This window comes from Lucilia cuprina, chromosome 5, assembly GCF_022045245.1.
Source record: "Lucilia cuprina isolate Lc7/37 chromosome 5, ASM2204524v1, whole genome shotgun sequence".
NCBI classification, from domain to species: domain Eukaryota; kingdom Metazoa; phylum Arthropoda; class Insecta; order Diptera; family Calliphoridae; genus Lucilia; species Lucilia cuprina.
Genome location: NC_060953.1, coordinates 43,184,587 through 43,203,140, shown reverse-complemented (window position 1 = coordinate 43,203,140; position 18,554 = coordinate 43,184,587). Strand labels below are relative to the sequence as shown.

At 30.8% G+C, this 18,554-nt stretch overlaps 7 protein-coding genes across 7 annotated transcripts in view; 4 read left to right on the top strand and 3 right to left on the bottom strand.

Annotated features, from left to right (window-relative positions):
* LOC111689465 (cuticle protein-like) overlaps positions 1–1,518 on the bottom strand; it is a 12,094-nt gene extending 10,576 nt beyond the window's left edge. The window contains exons 1-2 of the mRNA XM_023451937.2: positions 1,450–1,518; positions 1,178–1,381 (exon numbers count right to left, since the gene is read on the bottom strand). Coding sequence (XP_023307705.2) covers positions 1,178–1,381; positions 1,450–1,461 — 216 coding nt within the window. The 5' untranslated portion in view covers positions 1,462–1,518. The remainder of the gene's footprint in view (positions 1–1,177; positions 1,382–1,449) is intronic.
* Positions 1,519–1,956: 438 nt separating this feature from the next.
* Positions 1,957–2,708, top strand: LOC124420374 (A-kinase anchor protein 14-like). The gene is made up of 2 exons (XM_046952956.1): positions 1,957–2,195; positions 2,266–2,708. Exons 1-2 carry the CDS (start codon positions 2,184–2,186, stop codon positions 2,620–2,622), a joined length of 369 nt encoding a protein of 122 aa, XP_046808912.1. The 5' UTR covers positions 1,957–2,183; the 3' UTR covers positions 2,623–2,708.
* A 1,425-nt stretch (positions 2,709–4,133) lies between these two features.
* On the bottom strand, positions 4,134–4,743 carry LOC111689470 (A-kinase anchor protein 14-like). Its single transcript, XM_046952955.1, has 2 exons — positions 4,692–4,743; positions 4,134–4,614 (listed from the first exon to the last, which is right to left on the bottom strand). The coding sequence occupies exons 1-2, from the start codon at positions 4,701–4,703 to the stop codon at positions 4,213–4,215; spliced, it is 414 nt and encodes a 137-aa protein (XP_046808911.1). The 5' UTR covers positions 4,704–4,743; the 3' UTR covers positions 4,134–4,212.
* Positions 4,744–6,202: 1,459 nt separating this feature from the next.
* On the top strand, positions 6,203–6,831 carry LOC111689463 (pupal cuticle protein G1A-like). The gene is made up of 2 exons (XM_023451935.2): positions 6,203–6,253; positions 6,319–6,831. The coding sequence occupies exons 1-2, from the start codon at positions 6,242–6,244 to the stop codon at positions 6,718–6,720; spliced, it is 414 nt and encodes a 137-aa protein (XP_023307703.2). The 5' UTR covers positions 6,203–6,241; the 3' UTR covers positions 6,721–6,831.
* A 1,430-nt stretch (positions 6,832–8,261) lies between these two features.
* LOC124420373 (larval/pupal cuticle protein H1C-like) lies at positions 8,262–9,100 on the top strand. The gene is made up of 2 exons (XM_046952953.1): positions 8,262–8,329; positions 8,401–9,100. Exons 1-2 carry the CDS (start codon positions 8,318–8,320, stop codon positions 9,010–9,012), a joined length of 624 nt encoding a protein of 207 aa, XP_046808909.1. The 5' UTR covers positions 8,262–8,317; the 3' UTR covers positions 9,013–9,100.
* Positions 9,101–9,703: 603 nt separating this feature from the next.
* On the bottom strand, positions 9,704–10,768 carry LOC111689462. Its single transcript, XM_046952824.1, has 2 exons — positions 10,365–10,768; positions 9,704–10,291 (listed from the first exon to the last, which is right to left on the bottom strand). The coding sequence occupies exons 1-2, from the start codon at positions 10,365–10,367 to the stop codon at positions 9,794–9,796; spliced, it is 501 nt and encodes a 166-aa protein (XP_046808780.1). The 5' UTR covers positions 10,368–10,768; the 3' UTR covers positions 9,704–9,793.
* Positions 10,769–15,018: 4,250 nt separating this feature from the next.
* LOC111689472 lies at positions 15,019–15,639 on the top strand. The gene is made up of 2 exons (XM_023451945.2): positions 15,019–15,110; positions 15,194–15,639. The coding sequence occupies exons 1-2, from the start codon at positions 15,102–15,104 to the stop codon at positions 15,482–15,484; spliced, it is 300 nt and encodes a 99-aa protein (XP_023307713.2). The 5' UTR covers positions 15,019–15,101; the 3' UTR covers positions 15,485–15,639.
* Positions 15,640–18,554: the final 2,915 nt, after the last annotated feature.

Here is an 18,554-nt window from a genome sequence, read left to right as displayed (position 1 = left end):
ACTATAGACTAGACTATAGACTAGACTATAGAATAGACTATAGAATAGACTATAGACTAGACTATAGACTAGACTATAGACTAGACTATAGACTAGACTATAGACTAGGCTATAGACTATAGATTAGACTATAGACTCAACTATAGACTCAACTATAGAATAAACTATAGACTAAATAATAAACTTAACCATAGACTAGACTATATACTAATCTAGGTACTAGAAGAAACTATAGACTAGACTATAGAACAGACTGTAGACTAGACTATAGAGTAGACTGTAGACTAGACTAGAGTATGTACTAATCTAGAGACAAGACTAATGACACGTCTTCAGTCTCTACTAAAGATTATGCTAGATACTAGATTAAACAATAGACTAAAGCTAGACTAAGGACTATACTATAGACTAGTCTATAAACTACACTATACACTGGAATATAGACTAGGCTACCGACTATTCTATATACCAAACTTGCCTGTATTAGACAATCGATTATATTATAGAAATAACTAAAGTCTATGAAGTCATAAAAATTTAATTCTAGGATTTAAATTATACTTTTTGAATGATTTTATTTGATAACAATATTCAATGCAAGTACAAAAGTGCATTTTAGGAAAATGTTTTAAACTCAATGTTTCTTTTTTTAATTGATTTTTGTCCGATTTTGTTTAATTTGGAAAAATTTTAGTAAGTTTGATTTAACTTATTTGTTTTACATTTATCATTGATTTAAATTTCTTATTAAAATTTAGAAAACATAGAGTAGCCAGAAAACTTCTAGAACTCAAAAAACACATTGGGTATTATCTTCAAAGTTTTTTTATTAAAACATAAAATTCAATTGCTAAACACTTAAAACATTCATTTAATGATGGAAAACATGAGCAACGGGGGCAGCATGAACGACTGGAACAACGGGAGCTACAACTGACTTAACAACCGGAGTAACGAGAGCAGCATTTGAGTGAATTTGAACATGAGATTGATGGGCTACAGCATGACTGACAACGGGAGTGTGAACAGTCTTTACAACAGGGACAACAGGAGCAGCATGTACGCTGTGAACGACAGGAGTTTCAACAGTCTTAACAACTGGAGCAGCATGAACACTGTGAACGACAGGAGTTTCAACAGTCTTCAAAACTGGCACAACAGGTTCTACAGCATGTACAGTGGTCTTGACAACGGGGGCAACAACGGGTGAAACAACAGCTTTGTTGTGAACACGAGTGAAACTTTGATGGGATACAGCCGAGGGAGCAGAATGAACAACAGAGCCAACCTTAGCCAACACAGGTTCTTGAACAATAGTATGATGTTCAGCCAATAAACCGGGAGCAGCCAAAGCAACAGAGATGCAGGCAAAGAAGGCAACCTGAGAAATTTAGAAATTATACTAATATTTTTTTGTTTTTAATTTAATTAACAAAAAAAAATACTTACAAATTTGAACATTTTGCAAATTAGTTAAAGAAACGAAATGTTTATTTCGAAAACTCAAAAGAAACTGATAATTTAAACAAATCTTAACAAACAATTTATAGTCCCAATGAATTATAGGGAAAGTAAGTACAAACACCTACACTGAACTTGAACTTTATTAAGACAACAAGTTTTTTTTTCATTTCAACGTAATCCTATTAACTGTGATACACCCAGAATTTCAAACCAGAATAAACAGATCAAATGTTTTAAGTAATTTTCAATTTTTCATTCTTGTTAAGCATAACAACGCAGCACAATTGATTATCGACAATTGACGTAGTTTGTATAGAAAAAAAACAAGAACAACACTTCATAATCTGTGTACGTACAACCTTCGTCAGCTATAACATTTAACAATTTAGGTTTATGGCCAAAACAAATAATTTTGTTAATTTTTTTTTATTCCCGTCATTAATGTTTTACTACGAAAGTGAGTATGTGTGAGCAGCAGTGAATTATTGTCTACAACATTAATGCTCACGCTCATAATACAACATACAGAGGTAATGAAGGCCAAACAAACACTTAAGTTAAGAGTGTTTTTTAAAGGGATTTGTTAAAAAAGTGACATTTCCAGGTGGTTTATGATTCTGTTTTTAGATTAACTATATAAGCTAAGGAGTATTTCGAAAACATCATTAGTTTCTTGCAAACTTTTAAACACAAAACAAAATCAACTAAAATCCTTAAACATGTACAAATCTGTAAGTATTTTCATCTGCTGGGAAAGCATAAATTTACAAAAAAATTTTCTCTTGTTTTTTTTTTTTTAAGATTGCTTGCATTGCTCTCTTCTGCTTGGCTACCGTCAGCGCTGGCATTCTTGAAACTCATCATGTTGTCCAGGAACCTGTCCTAGCCAAGGTGGGATCTGTAGTACATTCAGCTCCCTCGGCTGTGTCTCATCAAAGTTTTACCCGTTACCACAACAAAGCTGTTGTTACTCCTGTTGTTACACCCGTAGTTAAGACAACTGTTCATGCTGCTCCTGTTGTGTCTGTGGTAAAATCTGCTCCCGTTGTTCATACTTATGAGGCTGCTCCAGTTGTACACTCTGTTCCCGTTGTACACTCCGCTCCAGTTGTTCATGCTGCTCCCGTAGTACATGCTGTTCACTCTTATCATCATTAGGAGTAATTTGTTAAAGACAAGGATTAGTTGTGATATGATATTTGTTCATTGTTAGTTAATTGTATGAAATAAACAAAATAATTGAAAGAAAAAACATTTTCTTTAAAATTTAAATTATTTAAAAAAATTTGGCCGGATCAGATTAGTTAAGTTTAACTCTAAACACTTGTCTTCAATGATATCATAATGTTTTCCAAATGTTAAGTTTTCAAAAGTCGTGCCCAAAGAAAGATCGTATAATTGATTGTAGAACTTTGGTATACAATTGATGAACTTAAAGAACTTGTTTTATAGAAAACTTATATCACTTTTTCTAACGATTTGAAATAGTTTAGTAAAAGCTTAGGTAAATATAATCTCTTGGACTTTAATCCTCTCACCAACTTTCATGTGCTGCTTTATCATACTCAAGTGATCAGTTCATAATTGATCGGATCCCCAGTATAAAGCCTCAATCAGAAAATGAGTTTTACACTCACAACTGACCCAATTTCTTTCTTTCTGACGATCAGTTCAAAATTGATCTTATCAGCAATATAAGATCTCAATCAGAAAATGAATTTTACACACAAAACAAACGAAAAATGTCTCTCTAATAAAATGTTTATATGATCGATCTGTAATCGATCATATCATCTATAAAACACGGCTTTAAAACATGGACTTTAATCCATTTATCAGCTTTTATGTGCTGCTTTATGATTCTCATGGCTCCGGGTTTTATTCTTGCCATGAACTATTTTTCAATTTTTTGATTGATCACCTCATTATTGATCCTATTCTCAATATATAGACTCAATCAGAAAATAAATTTTAAACTCACAAATGACGAAAAGTGACTGAAATAAAAGCAACATTTATAGGAACCCTTTATGTCTCTAATGTAGTTTTTTTGAGGATCGAACTGTAATTGATCATATCCTCAGTAAAACCAAATTTATTTCTTTCTAATGATCAGTTCATAATTGATCCTACCTCCAATAAAAGGTCTCAATCAGAAAATGACTTTTATACCCACAACTTACTAAAAGCGTCAGTAATAAAAGCAACTTTTTTAGGAACCCTATATATCTTATAAAGTTTTTTGAGGATCGATCTGTAATTGATCATGTCAACTCGTCCTAAAACATTCAACTAAAAACCGAAAACATTCTTCTAAATAACACTATACAAAATTCGAAAAACCAGAACCATGTAAGATCAGTTTCATTTGAAAATGATCTAATTAAAGTACGATTACACTAGAATAGAAAATTCAAACGATAACAGATATTTTCAGGATTTGACATCTTCTAAATAAACTTAGTATTACCATATTAGTCTCAGGCTAACAGGTTCCTTTCTCGTCAAAGTAATTTTAAGTAATAAGAGATAAAAATTATACAAATTAATATTTTGACAATGAGAGAGACTAAAACAGTATATTAAAACAAGAAACCCTTTCAAAATCCGTATACCAGATCCATGATTTCATTCCACAGACATTACAACAAAACACAATTGAATTAAATAAGTAAATTTTTTTATTCCAGTCCATTTTAATAAATAACAAACAAATCATATCACAAAGGTTTTCTGCCATCTAGGAACTTAATGATGGAAACTATAAGAGGCGGGAAGTACAGTTTTGTGTAAAACAGGTGCAGCATGGACCACAGGTACAGAGTGTACTACAGGAGCAGCAGCATAGGTGTGAACAACAGGAGCCGACTTGACATATTCATGAACAACAGGAGCGGCATGAACAACAGGAGCAGTCTTGACCACAGACACAACAGGGGCAGCATGAACGGTAGTCTTTACAACGGGAGTGACAACTGGAGTAACAACAGCCTTATTGTGATAGCGGGTAATACTTTGATGCGATACCGCCGATGGAGCAGAATGAACAACAGAGCCAACCTTAGCTAAGACAGGTTCCTGGACAACATGATGAGTTTCAATGAGACCAGCGCTGACAGTAGCCAAGCAGAAGAGGGCAATGCAAGCAATCTTATTTAAAGAAAAACAGAATTAGGATACATTTTAGAAACTTTTTATAATATTGAATATTATATTGAATAACTTACAGATTTGTACATGTTTAATTGGTTTAGGTTGATTTGTTTTACGTTTAAAAGTTCGCAGGTAACTGTTGCTTTATTTGAAAAGATCGTTTGTTTTTATACTTTTTATGTTTCAAAGATATACTTTTATGTTTAAGTGTGACCATGTTTACAAAAGACATTTATTTACGTTGAAGCTGGTTTATTGACCTCAACAAAAGTTAAAATATGTTTAAAAAAGGTTATATTTTTATAAATTGTACAATAGACTGATCTAAAGTTAAGACTATAAACCGATCTAGAGTCAAGACTCCAGACTGATCTATAGTCAAGACTATTGTCCAATCTAGAGTCAAGACTATGGTCAAGATGATCCACTATAGATTGAATTATAGTGTAGACTATAGACATACTTGGAGTCAGGAATATGAAGTGATCTATAATCAAGACTATAAACTGATATAAAATCAAGACATTGTACTGATAAGACTGTTGTCAGACTATAAACTAATCTATAGTCAAAACTCTAGACTAAGCATATCAGCTGCTCTACAGACCAGACTGTAGACTAATCTATTGACCAGACTATAGGCTAGGCTATAAACTGATCTACAAACTAGACATAAACTGATCGACTATTTACTGATCTATAGTCAAAACTATAGACAGATCTATAATCAAGACTGTTCCATAAATAAAACTATATACAGATTTATAATGTATTCAAGATCCATATTTGAGACGATAGACTGATCTGTTTTCAAGATAAAAGATTGATCTATAGTCAAAACAGAAGGCTCATATATAGTCAAGACTATTTTTCAAAATTATACACAAGACTATTTACTGATCTACAGTCAAAACTATAGAATTATCTCGAATCATGATAGTCCAATAATTTATAATGTATTCAAGAATATAGACTGATGTATAGTAATAACTATAATGCAGACATTAGACTGATCTGTACTCAAGATTGTAGACCGATCTTTAGTCAAAACTTATAAGTAATTTATAATCAAGACTTTTTACCGATCACCAATCAAAACTATACACTGATCTATAGCCAAGAGTGTACTATAATGCAAACTATAGACAGATGTATAATCCACATTATAGACTGATCTATATAACAGACTATAGGCTGATCTATGGTCCAGATTATAAGGTGATCTGTAGTCTAGACTACAAAATAATAATTACATTTTTCTATTCTGTATCAGCTTCACCCAAAACATAATCATGCAGTCTCTAATCATTATGAATAACTACTTCATTAAACGCAAATAAATGCGTTTTCAGATCGAACATTAAATTGTATTAAGGTGTGCATGCTTGTTAACACAAATTAATCACCTATAATACAAACGAAGGTCAATAAACCTGTCTCAAACTTAAGCAAATGCGTGCAGTAATTAAAGGGATTTTTATGATTGTAACAAATCTCAAAGACTGTGCTGATACATTAAAGACTTGAACATTAAAAGAGTATAAAAACAAATAAATTTGTTAACAATTTCAACAGTTATCTGTAAACTCTTAAAAACATACAACTTCAGCTAAACTTAATAAACATGTACAAATCTGTAAGTTATTTTTAAGAAAATGTTTTTTTTACGAAAAATTATTAATAATATTAATTTCCTATTAGATTGCTTGCATTGCCCTCTTCTGTTTGGCTACTGTCAGCGCTGGACTCATTGAAACCCATCATGTTGTCCAGGAACCTGTCTTAGCTAAGGTTGGCTCTGTTGTTCATTCGGCTCCCTCGGCTGTGTCACATCAAAGTATTACCCGTTATCACAACAAGGCTATGGTTACCCCCGTTGTTACACCTGTCGTAAAGACTACTGTTCATACCGCCCCTGTTGTGTCTGTGGTCAAGACTGCCCCTGTTGTTCACGCCGCTCCTGTTGTCCATGAATATGTCAAGTCAGCTCCTGTTGTTCACACCTATGCTGCTGCTCCCGTAGTACACTCTGTACCTGTAGTCCATGCTGCCCCTGTTGTGCACAAAACTGTACTTCCCGCCACTTATAGTTTCCATCATTAAGTTATTGAATTGTTAAAGACAGTTGGCAAAATGATTTGTTCGTTGTTTAGTTAATATAATTATAATAAAAAATTTATTTAACAAATCTTAAAAGTCATCAAAAATTAATTATTTAATCCAAAAAACCTTTTTTCGCACATAACTTCCTTAACATAAAACATTAAATATGAAACATATTTTGTAATCCGAACATTTTCCAAAAATCGATTTTTTGGTTAACAAACATGAAAAACTTAAATAGGTTATAACTACGTTAAAATGCATTAAAATTTATTGCCAATAATTTCCTTTAATTTTTTCGGTTCAAAAAATTAGAAAAAAAACTAAATTCGATAAAAAACATTTATATTGTAAAATGAGCATATATCGTGATTACCCACAACTTCTTTCAAAATTTAATTAATTTATCAAAGAAGTTAAAAAACTTAAATCTTAAAAATCTAATCTAAATAAATAAACTAGCACTAAACTTAAACTGTACTAGATCTGAATTAGAACTGAACTAGAACTGAACTAGAACTGAACTAGAACTGAACTAGAACTGAACTAGAACTGAACTAGAACTGAACTAGAACTGAACTAGAACTAAACTAGAATTGAACTAGAACTGAACTAGAACTGAACTAGAACTGAACTAGAACTGATCTAGAACTGAACTAGAACTGAACTAGAACTGAACTAGAACTGAACTAGAACTGAACTAGAACTGAACTAGAACTAAACTAGAACTAAAAAACTAGTAGAATATAACTTAAACTGAGCTCTTGAAGAAGGTACCACCCTAATCAAGCATTGGCCAACACATTCTCTTCCTTCCGGCTTGAAAAACAAACAAAAGCAACTCTACACATTAAATTAAATTTTTTTAATTTCATAATTAATTGCACAAAAACAATCATTAGCAGTAATGGAACAACACTTTAATACAATTAAAAAAATACCCTTTTAAAAAATTTTGATTGCAAAAAACGCAGATTAATAGACAATAAAAAGTTTAACAAAGATTTATGTATCATACAAAAAAAATAAACCAGTAGCCAACATAATAATGATTTCATATTTTGTTTATTTTCATTACAAATTTAAAACATATTTTGAATAATTTTTTTGTAAATGAATTGAACACCCGCAGTGCAATGGTTAATTAGACTACTATTGTTAATTGAATAACAGTTAAATAAAAAATAATAATCATAAAATAGCAATTTAAAAATAAGTAACGTTTATAGGCAATTGATTGATTGTGGGCTTAAGAAAATTAACCTTTTTTATTTTCATCGAAATTTATTCAGGTTCAAGTTCAATGTTGTGAGCAATTTTTTTTTTTGGAAATTTGTTTCAAATTGTTATTGATAGCAAATGGATATTAAGTTTTTTAAATGTTTGGTATTATTTGATAATACTTTAAGGTCATGATTTAAACAAATTATTAACAATTAATAATTTGTAAATTGCAAGGATTTTTAATACATTTATTAAAAAAAAAAGCAAACTTGTATAAAAATGGCAAAAAATGTTTATCCAACATCATACACTTTTAAGGTGTTTTCAAGTAAATAACAGACTTTAATTTAAAGTTCATCGAATAAAAAATAAAATGTTCAAATTGGTAAGTTTCAGTTACATTTTTAATTCAGATTTATTTTATTTATTTTGATTTATCGTTAAAATCTTATTTAGGTTTCCTTCTTAGCTTTGATTGCCGTTGCTGTGGCAGCTCCAGGTTTTGTGGCTGAAACTCATGTTGTTCAACCTGTGGTAACTAAAGTGGCTCACACTGTACCCTCTGCAGTTTCCCATCAGAGTTTCTCTCAAGTCCATAGCAAAGCACATATTGTTACTCCAGTAGTGAAAACTGTTGCCGCTCCTGTTGTACATACTTATGCTGCCGCTGCTCCCGTCATCAAAACTTATCATGCCGCTCCTGTTGTCAAAACTGTACACTCTTATCATGCCGCTCCCGTTGCAAAAACTGTTGTTACTCCAGTTGTTCATCACACCTATGCTGAAGCTGCTCCTATAGTCAAAACTGTTGAACCTGTTGTCCCTGTAGTTAAAACTGTAGCCACTCCAGTAGTCCATACTTATGCTGCCGCTGCTCCCGTTATCAAGACTGTAGAAACTGCCGTTCCTGTAGTAAAAACTGTTTCCCAGCCCATTGTCAATCACGCTGTATCCCATCAAAGTCATGCCATAACTCATCACCAAAAAACTGTTGTTACTCCAGTAGTTAAATCTGTAGTTCCTGTAGTTCATGCTACTCCCGTTGTTAAATCTTTTTATATTCATTAAGGATTACAATGAGTGAATAATCGATTTAAGGTTTTTGTTAAAACATTTGTTGTTGATCAATTTTCGATAATAAATAAGAACACGTTAAATAAAATAACACAAACTTTGATTACTTTCCCAATTAGAGCGTCATTTAAGGTTATATTTCGATTTTAGATTCTTAATAAGAACATCCATTTTCGATGGAATATAAAACTGAAGTGCAACTGCACTAAAACTGAACTATAACTGAACTAGAACTGAACTAGAACTGAACTAGAACTGAACTAGAACTGAACTAGAACTGAACTAGAACTGAACTAGAACTGAACTAGAACTGAACTAGAACTGAACTAGAACTGAACTAGAACTGAACTAGAACTGAACTAGAACTGAACTAGAACTGAACTAGAACTGAACTAGAACTGAACTAGAACTGAACTTGAACTGAACTAGAACTAAACTAGAACTGAACTAGAACTAAACTAGAACTGAACTAGAACTGAACTAGAACTAAACTAGAACTAAACTAGAACTGAACTAAAACTGAACTAGAACTGAACTAGAACTGAACTGGAACTGAAATAGAACTGAACTAGAACTAAACTAGAACTGAACTAGAACTAAACTAGAACTAGAACTGAATTGAAGTACAACTGAACTACAAGAAAAATATATATATATATATATTTTTTTTTTTTTTGATTAAAGATATAATTGCACGATTTCCTTAATGAGAAACCTTATTGATGGAAATAATCAGTCGTTACAATTATATTAAAATATTAAAACTTAAATTTTGCTACTTATTATAAAACTTAAGTCTAGGACTAGAAAGTAATTCTTCATATCTTCTGTTAAGAACCGATATTTTATGTTGAGGTAACATTTTGTATACTATAGGACGAGCAGCATATGTTAAATGGGCTGGTGTATGTGAGTAACTAGTGAGCACAGGGGTATTATCCTTATAACTAATAGAGGGTGAAGCAGTATCAAAGTCAGATGATTTAATATAATCAAACTCTTCATTTTCGGTTGAAGTAGCAGTAGAAGATAATACTATATTATCCAGATGTGTACTTTCCTTGTGATGGGTGGTTAAAGGTTCCTTGGCTAAAATATAATCCGCGGGCTTAACCAACAACTGGGGATCTTTGGTGTGAATATGAGTAATTGATTGATGTGATATAGCCGTAGGAGAGTGAACATTTGTAATGGCTGAGGTAATTGGTATCTCAGGATACAGCAAACCCGCTTGACAAGCAACTGCAGCAAGTAGTAAATACATTAATTGCAACTGAAAACATTTTAACAAAATATTTAAAAATTTTGTTTATTTTTTATTACAAACTTTAACTACTACTACTAACCATCTCGTCTTTGACAAAATCTTCTTTATGGCAACTTATAGCAGAAACTAATTACATTTCGCAATTTATGTTTTTTATTTATATAAAAATTTTTATAATTCAATTATAAATTATTAAAGTTCCTTGAATTATTCTCACAAATTGGCATGATCATTTAGTTTAAAAAACATTTATAATTAAATTAAATATTTTTTTTTAATGTTAAACTCAAAATTTCAGCAACAAAAAATGTGTGAAGTTTTTTTTATATTTAAAGGTTGTTAAAATTTCTTTAGTTGTTGTTTGTTTGTTCAACAATTAATTACTCAACTATTTGTTATTATTTTTTAACGTTTTGCCAAACAAAAAAAATCACTTGGTTGGCGTTGGTTTCAATTGCACTAATATTGAAATGTGTGTCTTTAATTTGAAACCAACGTTAGTTAATAGTAGTTCCAGCCTAAATAAAATGCTGCTGCCGTTGCTGCTACTGCTATAGCTAGAGAGCTGCTGCCAATGCTCTATTTGCTATTATTTTGCTTTGGTTTATGTTACAATTGCTCGCTCTTTTGTTTGGTTGCTGGATACCTGGCTGGTTGGTTTTTTTAATGGTTTAAAGTTGACTCAATATGCTGAGTAATAAGTTGGTTATTAGCACTTATTTCTTTGATTTGTTTTGCCATTATATATAGATATCAGTTTGTTTTGTACGCTATAATAGATCAAGCAAAAACTTGATCATGTGTATACCATTAGCATTACATTTAATTAATTTAATTAAGCAATAGCAACTACAGATGCTATTGCTTAATTAAATCGATTAACTCCTACTTTTAAAAACCGATGTCAAGTACAAAATAGTTGATTCAAGAAAGGATAAGGAAGGAACCCCTATTTTGAGTGCTTTTATGATCAAAGTGATCTCGCAATATACATATTTTGAGTAATTTTTGTTTAATTTCTGCTCAAATGCATAGTTTATTTGATATGATTTATTTAAGAATTTAAAAGATTCAATTAATCCCAATATGTGCTTGATTTAAGCTCGAATCGTTCTTGAGTAAAACTCATATATTGCAAAAATATTCTTCACTTAATGAGAATTATCTGTTGTGGTATGAATAATGTATATTTGAAATAGATCGTTGTTTCAGATCGATTATGTAAGATCCAAAATCCGTTTCTGATATAAATAAATTTTAAACTGAATAGAATTAAATCTCAGTATATTTTGTTATTAGAATAGAAGTTGTTTTGCTCTAAAAAGCTCTTATCTTTTGAAAATGGAACTGCTAAGGTTCTTCGTTCCCACGACAAAACAAATGTCTTTCATTCAATACAATTCAGATTGCATAAACTTTTTCACGTATACGGAACACCGCTGTCCCAAGATTTTTTTTTAATTTTTCTCAATTTAGAGCGTTTTTTTTTTTTGAGTTCACACATACGGTAAATGGTTATTTCAAAAAAAAAATTACGTATTTTTTTAGAATTTGATGTCACTACATGCTAAAAGGATAACATCCTGCAATATCTTTCCAAAACACTTTTTCCATTTTTAATGAAAAATTATCAATATACTTCCTAACGACCGGAGAAATACTAGTCACTTCATTCATGGAGTCTCTTATACAAAGTCACAGCTCTATGTAGGTTGCTGAGATCTATTCTTCGTAAAACCTTTTGACTGGTTAGAAAAGCACGCTTACACTTTCCATTCGAATACGCCAAATGCTTCTCAATTGTTTCATTCTAAGATCTTTCGTTCTTATGCCAGATGAATTGAATCCAAGACGAACTGCTATTGAATGCTCCTAAAAATCTTTTAGGCAGATTTCAATGACTCGATTATCGAATCTGTCTTTCATCTCTTATATTTTGCCTCCTAATAAGCCGAATGTTGCTTGACCGCTAGCTCTTAAGACCTATCATACTAATACCAAATTAGTTATAATCTGGAAAAAAGGTTGATAATAACACACTTTCGACGACTCTTTAATCGGAACTGATTGCCTTCGTAGTAAACTAAAGTCTAATCGATTTTTATTTTTTTCTTAATGACTTTCAGACTTCTAATAAATTTGGAGTTGGAGTGGAAGTTTAAAAGAAGTTTTCATCATTGACTATTTCACCGGAACAGATTTGCTTCATACTTAGATTTCGATGTTTTCTCCTTCCATGAAAATGAGCGGATAGGATAGTGGATATTTTTTCTTTTATACTTGCTCCTTTCAATCGAACCTATCAATCAGTCACTTTTTAATAGTTTATCGGAACAGATATATTTTTTTTCAAAGACACTTGCCTTTGTAATGTGCCGAATCCAAAGAAGATTTTCAGTCTTACTTGCGAAAATTTTCTTCCACAAACACTTTCCTTCGCAATGTGACGAGTCTAATACAATCAGAGGCGATTTCGAACCTATGTATGCCATACACGGGCCTATTTTTTTAAAAGTTTCGAAACTATAGTTTAACATTTTAAAATAATGAAATTTAAATTTTTTTTAAATCGAGCATTGTCAAGTTCCGGGATATTGTTTAACCCCCTTATTCACAAACAACATTTTTATCAAAACCCACACAATATTCTGGATCCTAATGGAATTTTAAGACGATCTACCATTCCCTATAGGTAAGGTTTGTTTGGTATTGAAAATGGGCTACGTTTTCGTATAGCTCCCATACAAGTGGCCCGCAAAAAATAGCTTTAACTGTCACAACTGTTTTGAAATTTGAAAGAAATAAGTCTTATATGAACCAAAATCTGTCTTTAACGCCCATTACTGGCTGCTTTAAAATACGGGTTTATCGTTGAAATTCTATATAAGTATGTTTCTATTTACCGTATTTTATGATGATCGGTTTAGAATTAACCCTACCCCCATATAAGTTCCCCCTCAGAAAATGACTTTAACGCTCTCTACTGGCATCAATTTACGGTGTGAAATTCCAGACAAGTATGTTTCTTATGAGCATAAATGTCTCAATCGAATTTTTTGATAATGAGTCCATAACTGAGCCTACCCCCATACAAGGCACCCTTTAGATATTGTCTCATAAGCAAATTACTGGCTTAAAGTATAGCTATGAAATTAGATACACAATAGTATGTTTCTTACAAGCAATAATGTTGGTCTTTTACCCACCTTACTGTATACCAATCGGCTTAGAATCATTCGATTCTGATACGATTTAGCTATGTCCGTCCGTCTGTCTATCTATCTGTCTGTCTGTTCATCCATGTAAACATTGTAATCAGACTACAGGTTACAATTTTGAAGATAATGCAATGAAATTTGTTACATGATCTTTCACTGTCCCAGGGACGTTTATGATCGGTCCATTTTTTCACCAAGACCCCATACAACTGAACCCCCGAATAGGTCTTTTTCAACTATAAATGGCTTAAATACATCTGAGGCAAGATACAATTCAACTTAAATGCTTTATTATTAAAACTTAATCATATTTTATTTTTCTAACAGTTGAAGGGTTGTTATATGGTCAGCCTCCCCCGGCTATAATATTTTACTTGTTTTATAAATGGTTTATAAAACAGAATTTTCAGACAAAACCTAATTTATAAACCATTAATAAAATGAAATCTTTGTTTGTGAATAAGGGAGTAAAACATCAGTCCTGAATAGTGTCTACACAGAGAAAAAATATTAAGATATCTTTCATGGCTATGAATCAACATGATCTTATTTTGTTTCCTGTTTTAAAAATGGTTTATAAAACAGAATTTTCAGAGAAAATCTAATTTATAAACCATTAATAAAATGAAATCTTTGTTTGTGAATAAGGCAGTAAAACATCAGTCCTGAATAGTGTCTACACTGAGAAAAATATTAAGATATCTTTTATGGCTATGAATCAACATGATCTTATTTTGTTTCCTGTTTTATAAATGGTTTATGAAACAGAATTTTCAGACAAAATCTAATTTATAAACCATTAATAAAATGAAATTATTGTTTGTGAATAAGGGAGTAAAACATCAGTTCTGAATAGTGTCTACACTGTGAAAAATAACTTAAGATACCCTTTACTGCTATGAATCAACATGATCTTATTTCGTTTCCTATTTAAATAACTAAGGTCTTATTCATAAACAAATTTTTTATTTTATAAATAAACCTTTTATAAAATTGAATAATGTCTAGAATTTTAGCTTCTCTTATAAATATATTTTCAATAAATTTAAATACAGTTTCTTCAAATTCGACTACCACCTTCAAGTATTTAAGATTGTTTCTGAATTATTTTTCTTATGTTTAAATTAACACACCAGTATTATTATTTTTTTTATTTTATATACAACCTTCACTTTTTTTCAATATTTTGTAAATAAATAAAAAAATATATATAATGAAAAAAAATAATACTTTTGTTGCGGGTTGTTATGGATTTGTAAAGATTTTGCTGGAGTATTATTATTATTATTGTTGTTTTTGTATTTCTTACTATTTACTACAATTATTTGTTGTAGTTGTTTTATGCTTCATATAAAAATTGTTGCTATTATTTACGTAAATAATTGTGAGCACACACACCTTCTATTTTTTTTTTTTTTTATATGATTTTTTTCTGTTAAAGTAAATCACTCAATTCCTAAAAGTACCTCTTGAGTATCTTGTGAAAAAAGAAATAAGACAAATAACAAAAACAAGTAAAAGAAATATTAAAGTACAAACTGTTAAATGACTCTTATTATTATAATAAACAGTCTATAAAGCACTTTCAATCCAGCAACATGAATAAAGTAAGTTGTTTTAAAATAAAACCAAAAACATTTTAAAACTATAACAATTAAAAAAAATTCCTAATAAATTATTCATCTTATAGTTAAATTGTGTTCATACTGTTGTAAGCCTACTTCTGCTGTCTTTCATCTGCCTTCTCTCTTCGATTTCCTCACAACCGATTATACAGCAGACTTTAATAATTGATGCTGCTCCTTCGGTGGTCTCATATCAGGGGTCTTCACAAAACTATGCTCACTTAGTTATATCACCACGTGGTCGTGCTTTGGGCTATGTAGCACCCACAAATCTTAATCATACGGTTCATCATACGGAAAAGGTGAAAGATAATTTGGATTTCTTGGATATAAGACCGATTTATATGCATAATTAGTGTGAAATGTGTTGCAAAATTATTTATTAGATTTTTTTTTAAATTTTGTATTTAAAAGTAGTTAAAAGTATTTTTTTTTTTTAAGAAAACTATTGTGATTTTTCTTTTTTGCCAGTAAGTTAGGGTGATTAAAAGATAAAACTGTTGCTGCCAAATTTAATTTAGTTTTTATTTTCAAATGGCTTTTAAACAAATGGTAAACTTTAAAAATTATAAAAACTAGTTTCATTTTAGTGATAGTTTATTGCCTAGACTATATCTATAATAGAGACTATAGACTGATCTATGACCCAGACTGTAGACTATTATATAGATCAGACTATAGGCCGAACTATAGTCCAGAATTTAAACTGATCAATAGACTATAGACTGATCTATAGTCCAGACTATAGACCGATCTATAGTTTAGACTATAGACTGATCTATAGTCCAGACTATAGACTGAATTATAGTCCAGACTATAGACTGATCTATAGTCCAGACTATAAACTGATCTATAGTCCAGGCTATAGAATGAACTATAGTCTAGAATATATACTGATCTATAGTCTAGACTATAGATTGATCTATAGTCTAGACTATAAACTGATCTATAGTCTAGAATATAGACTGATCTATAATCTAGACTATAGACTGATCAATAGCCCAGACTATAGACTGATCTCTACTAGAGACTATACACTGCTCTATACTCCAGACTATAGACTTATCTATAGTTCACACTATAAACTGATCAATATTAAAGACTATAGACTGATCTATAGTCCAGACTATAAACTTATCTAAAGTCCAGACTATAGACTGATCTATTGTCCAGTCTATAGACTGATCTATAGTCCAGACTAAAGACTGATCTATAGCCCAGACTATAGACTGATCTATAGCCTAGACTATAGACTGATCTATAGTTCACACTATAGACTGATCTATAGTCCAGACTATAGACTGATCTATAGTCCAGACTATAGACTGATCTATAGTCCAGACTATAGACTGATCGATAGTCCAAAGAATAGACTGTTCTATATTCCAAATTTTAGACTAAAGTCCTTACTGTAGACAGATCTATAGTCTCAACTATAGACAGATCTATAGTATCAACTATAGACAGATTTATAGTCTCAACTATAGACAGATCTATAGTCTCAACTATAGACAGATCTATAGTCTCAACTATAGACAGATCTATAGTCTCAACTATAGTCAGATCTATAGTCCAGACTATAAACTGATCTAAATATAGTCCCGACTAAAGTCAGGTTATCGACTGATATTATTTAGACTATAGACTGATCTATAGACTGGCCTATAGACTAAATTAGACTATATACTGATTACAGATCGGACCCAGACTATTGCCTGATCTGTAGTGTATATTATGAACAGATTTAGACAAAGTAAAGTCTATATACTTATCTATTGTCGAGACTATAGGCTGATCTTAAGTCAACACTGTAAATTGATCTAGAGTCATGTCTATAGACTGATTACAGCGCAGGCGACAAACTAATTTATATTTCCTACTAAAGACCATTGTGTAGTACTGACGTTAGTCTGATATTTATTTCTGACTTTAGACTGATCTAAAATGCAGACAAATCTATAGTGAAAACTTTAGACTAAACTTTTGTCTAGACTTTAGACTAAACTTTTGTCTAGATTTTAGACTGATCTATATTCTAGACTATAAACTGAACAATAGCCCAGACACAGACTATATATACTATAGTCGAGACTATAGACTAATTTATAGTCCAGACCTTACACATATTCATTACTACAACAAACTTCCTTTTGAATCCTTCTAAATCTGTGAACATATATTTTGACATGTTACAACAGAGGAGGAAGTTTTAACTAACAAATCTTCTTTTTAGTCAAATTACATGACAAAATACTTTTTCATGGTTATTAAAATAAAAACAAAAACAATCTCTAATTTATCACAAAAATTACTACAAAAGATACCAGATTAGCTTTACTAATCTTATTGTTTAAAATGTAAGAAAACAAAACCAGCTTTAGGGATACTTTATGCTTTTAATTTGATTATACAACACAAAGATTTTATGTATATGTACATATGTATATATGTATGTAATGATAAAATATCAAAAATGATGCAAAATACAAAATAAATGTCATCATATTTGGATGCACACCAAAAAGAAGAGAGATGAAATATACAAACAAACATCATCAAAATCCCCTTAAATTACTTAAATCCATTCAAATGTAAAATTTTCCTTAGAAACTGTTTTGCACATGTACATACATATGTATGTATGTAAGAGCTTGGAAACAAAATTGTATGTAAAAGGTAAGTATGTATATGTGTGTGTGTTACAAGTTGCCATATGTAAATCGGATTAAATGTAGACTGATTCTTTTGACTACATTTTTTTACAATATATAATTACTTGTACTTACATTTGTACATCAGTATATATATTGCAATTACATATTTACACATGTATGTATATTAGAGTGCTCCAAACTTGTATGAAGGAAAAAAAGGCCGCCCCCCCCCCCTAGAATTGTTCTATGGGTTATAAAAATAAGTCGTGCAAAAAATTAGGTCAATAGGACTACGTTAACTGGTGCCGCAACGGCTCTGAAGTTTGAAGATGCATTTACAAGGGGAAAATATGCATTTTTTCAGTTTTCACAAAAGTTTTGTCATTAAACAATTTGTTTTGCATTTTATTGTCAAAGAATCGTAATGTACACAGAATTAGCGTTACAAAAAGATAAAAAACACAAAAATTGGTTGAAAAATGTAAAAGTTATTAAAAATTCCCCAGGTCATTATCGTCTCTCAGAGCACTTGAATTCGAAATGTGATAAAAAAATAAACATATTTTTGAAAATATTCTAATAAAACAATTGTATTACTTAAAATATATCTGTAGTTATTTGAATATGAGTTTTTGTCCTTATATAATAACGTAAACCTGTTCTTAGCTATGGTCGAAAAATTTTGATATTTTTAACGGTCGTTTCAAAATTCAAATTTTAGTTTTTTTGATACTTTGTTAAACAAATTTCAATATTTTTGGGAGAACTCATA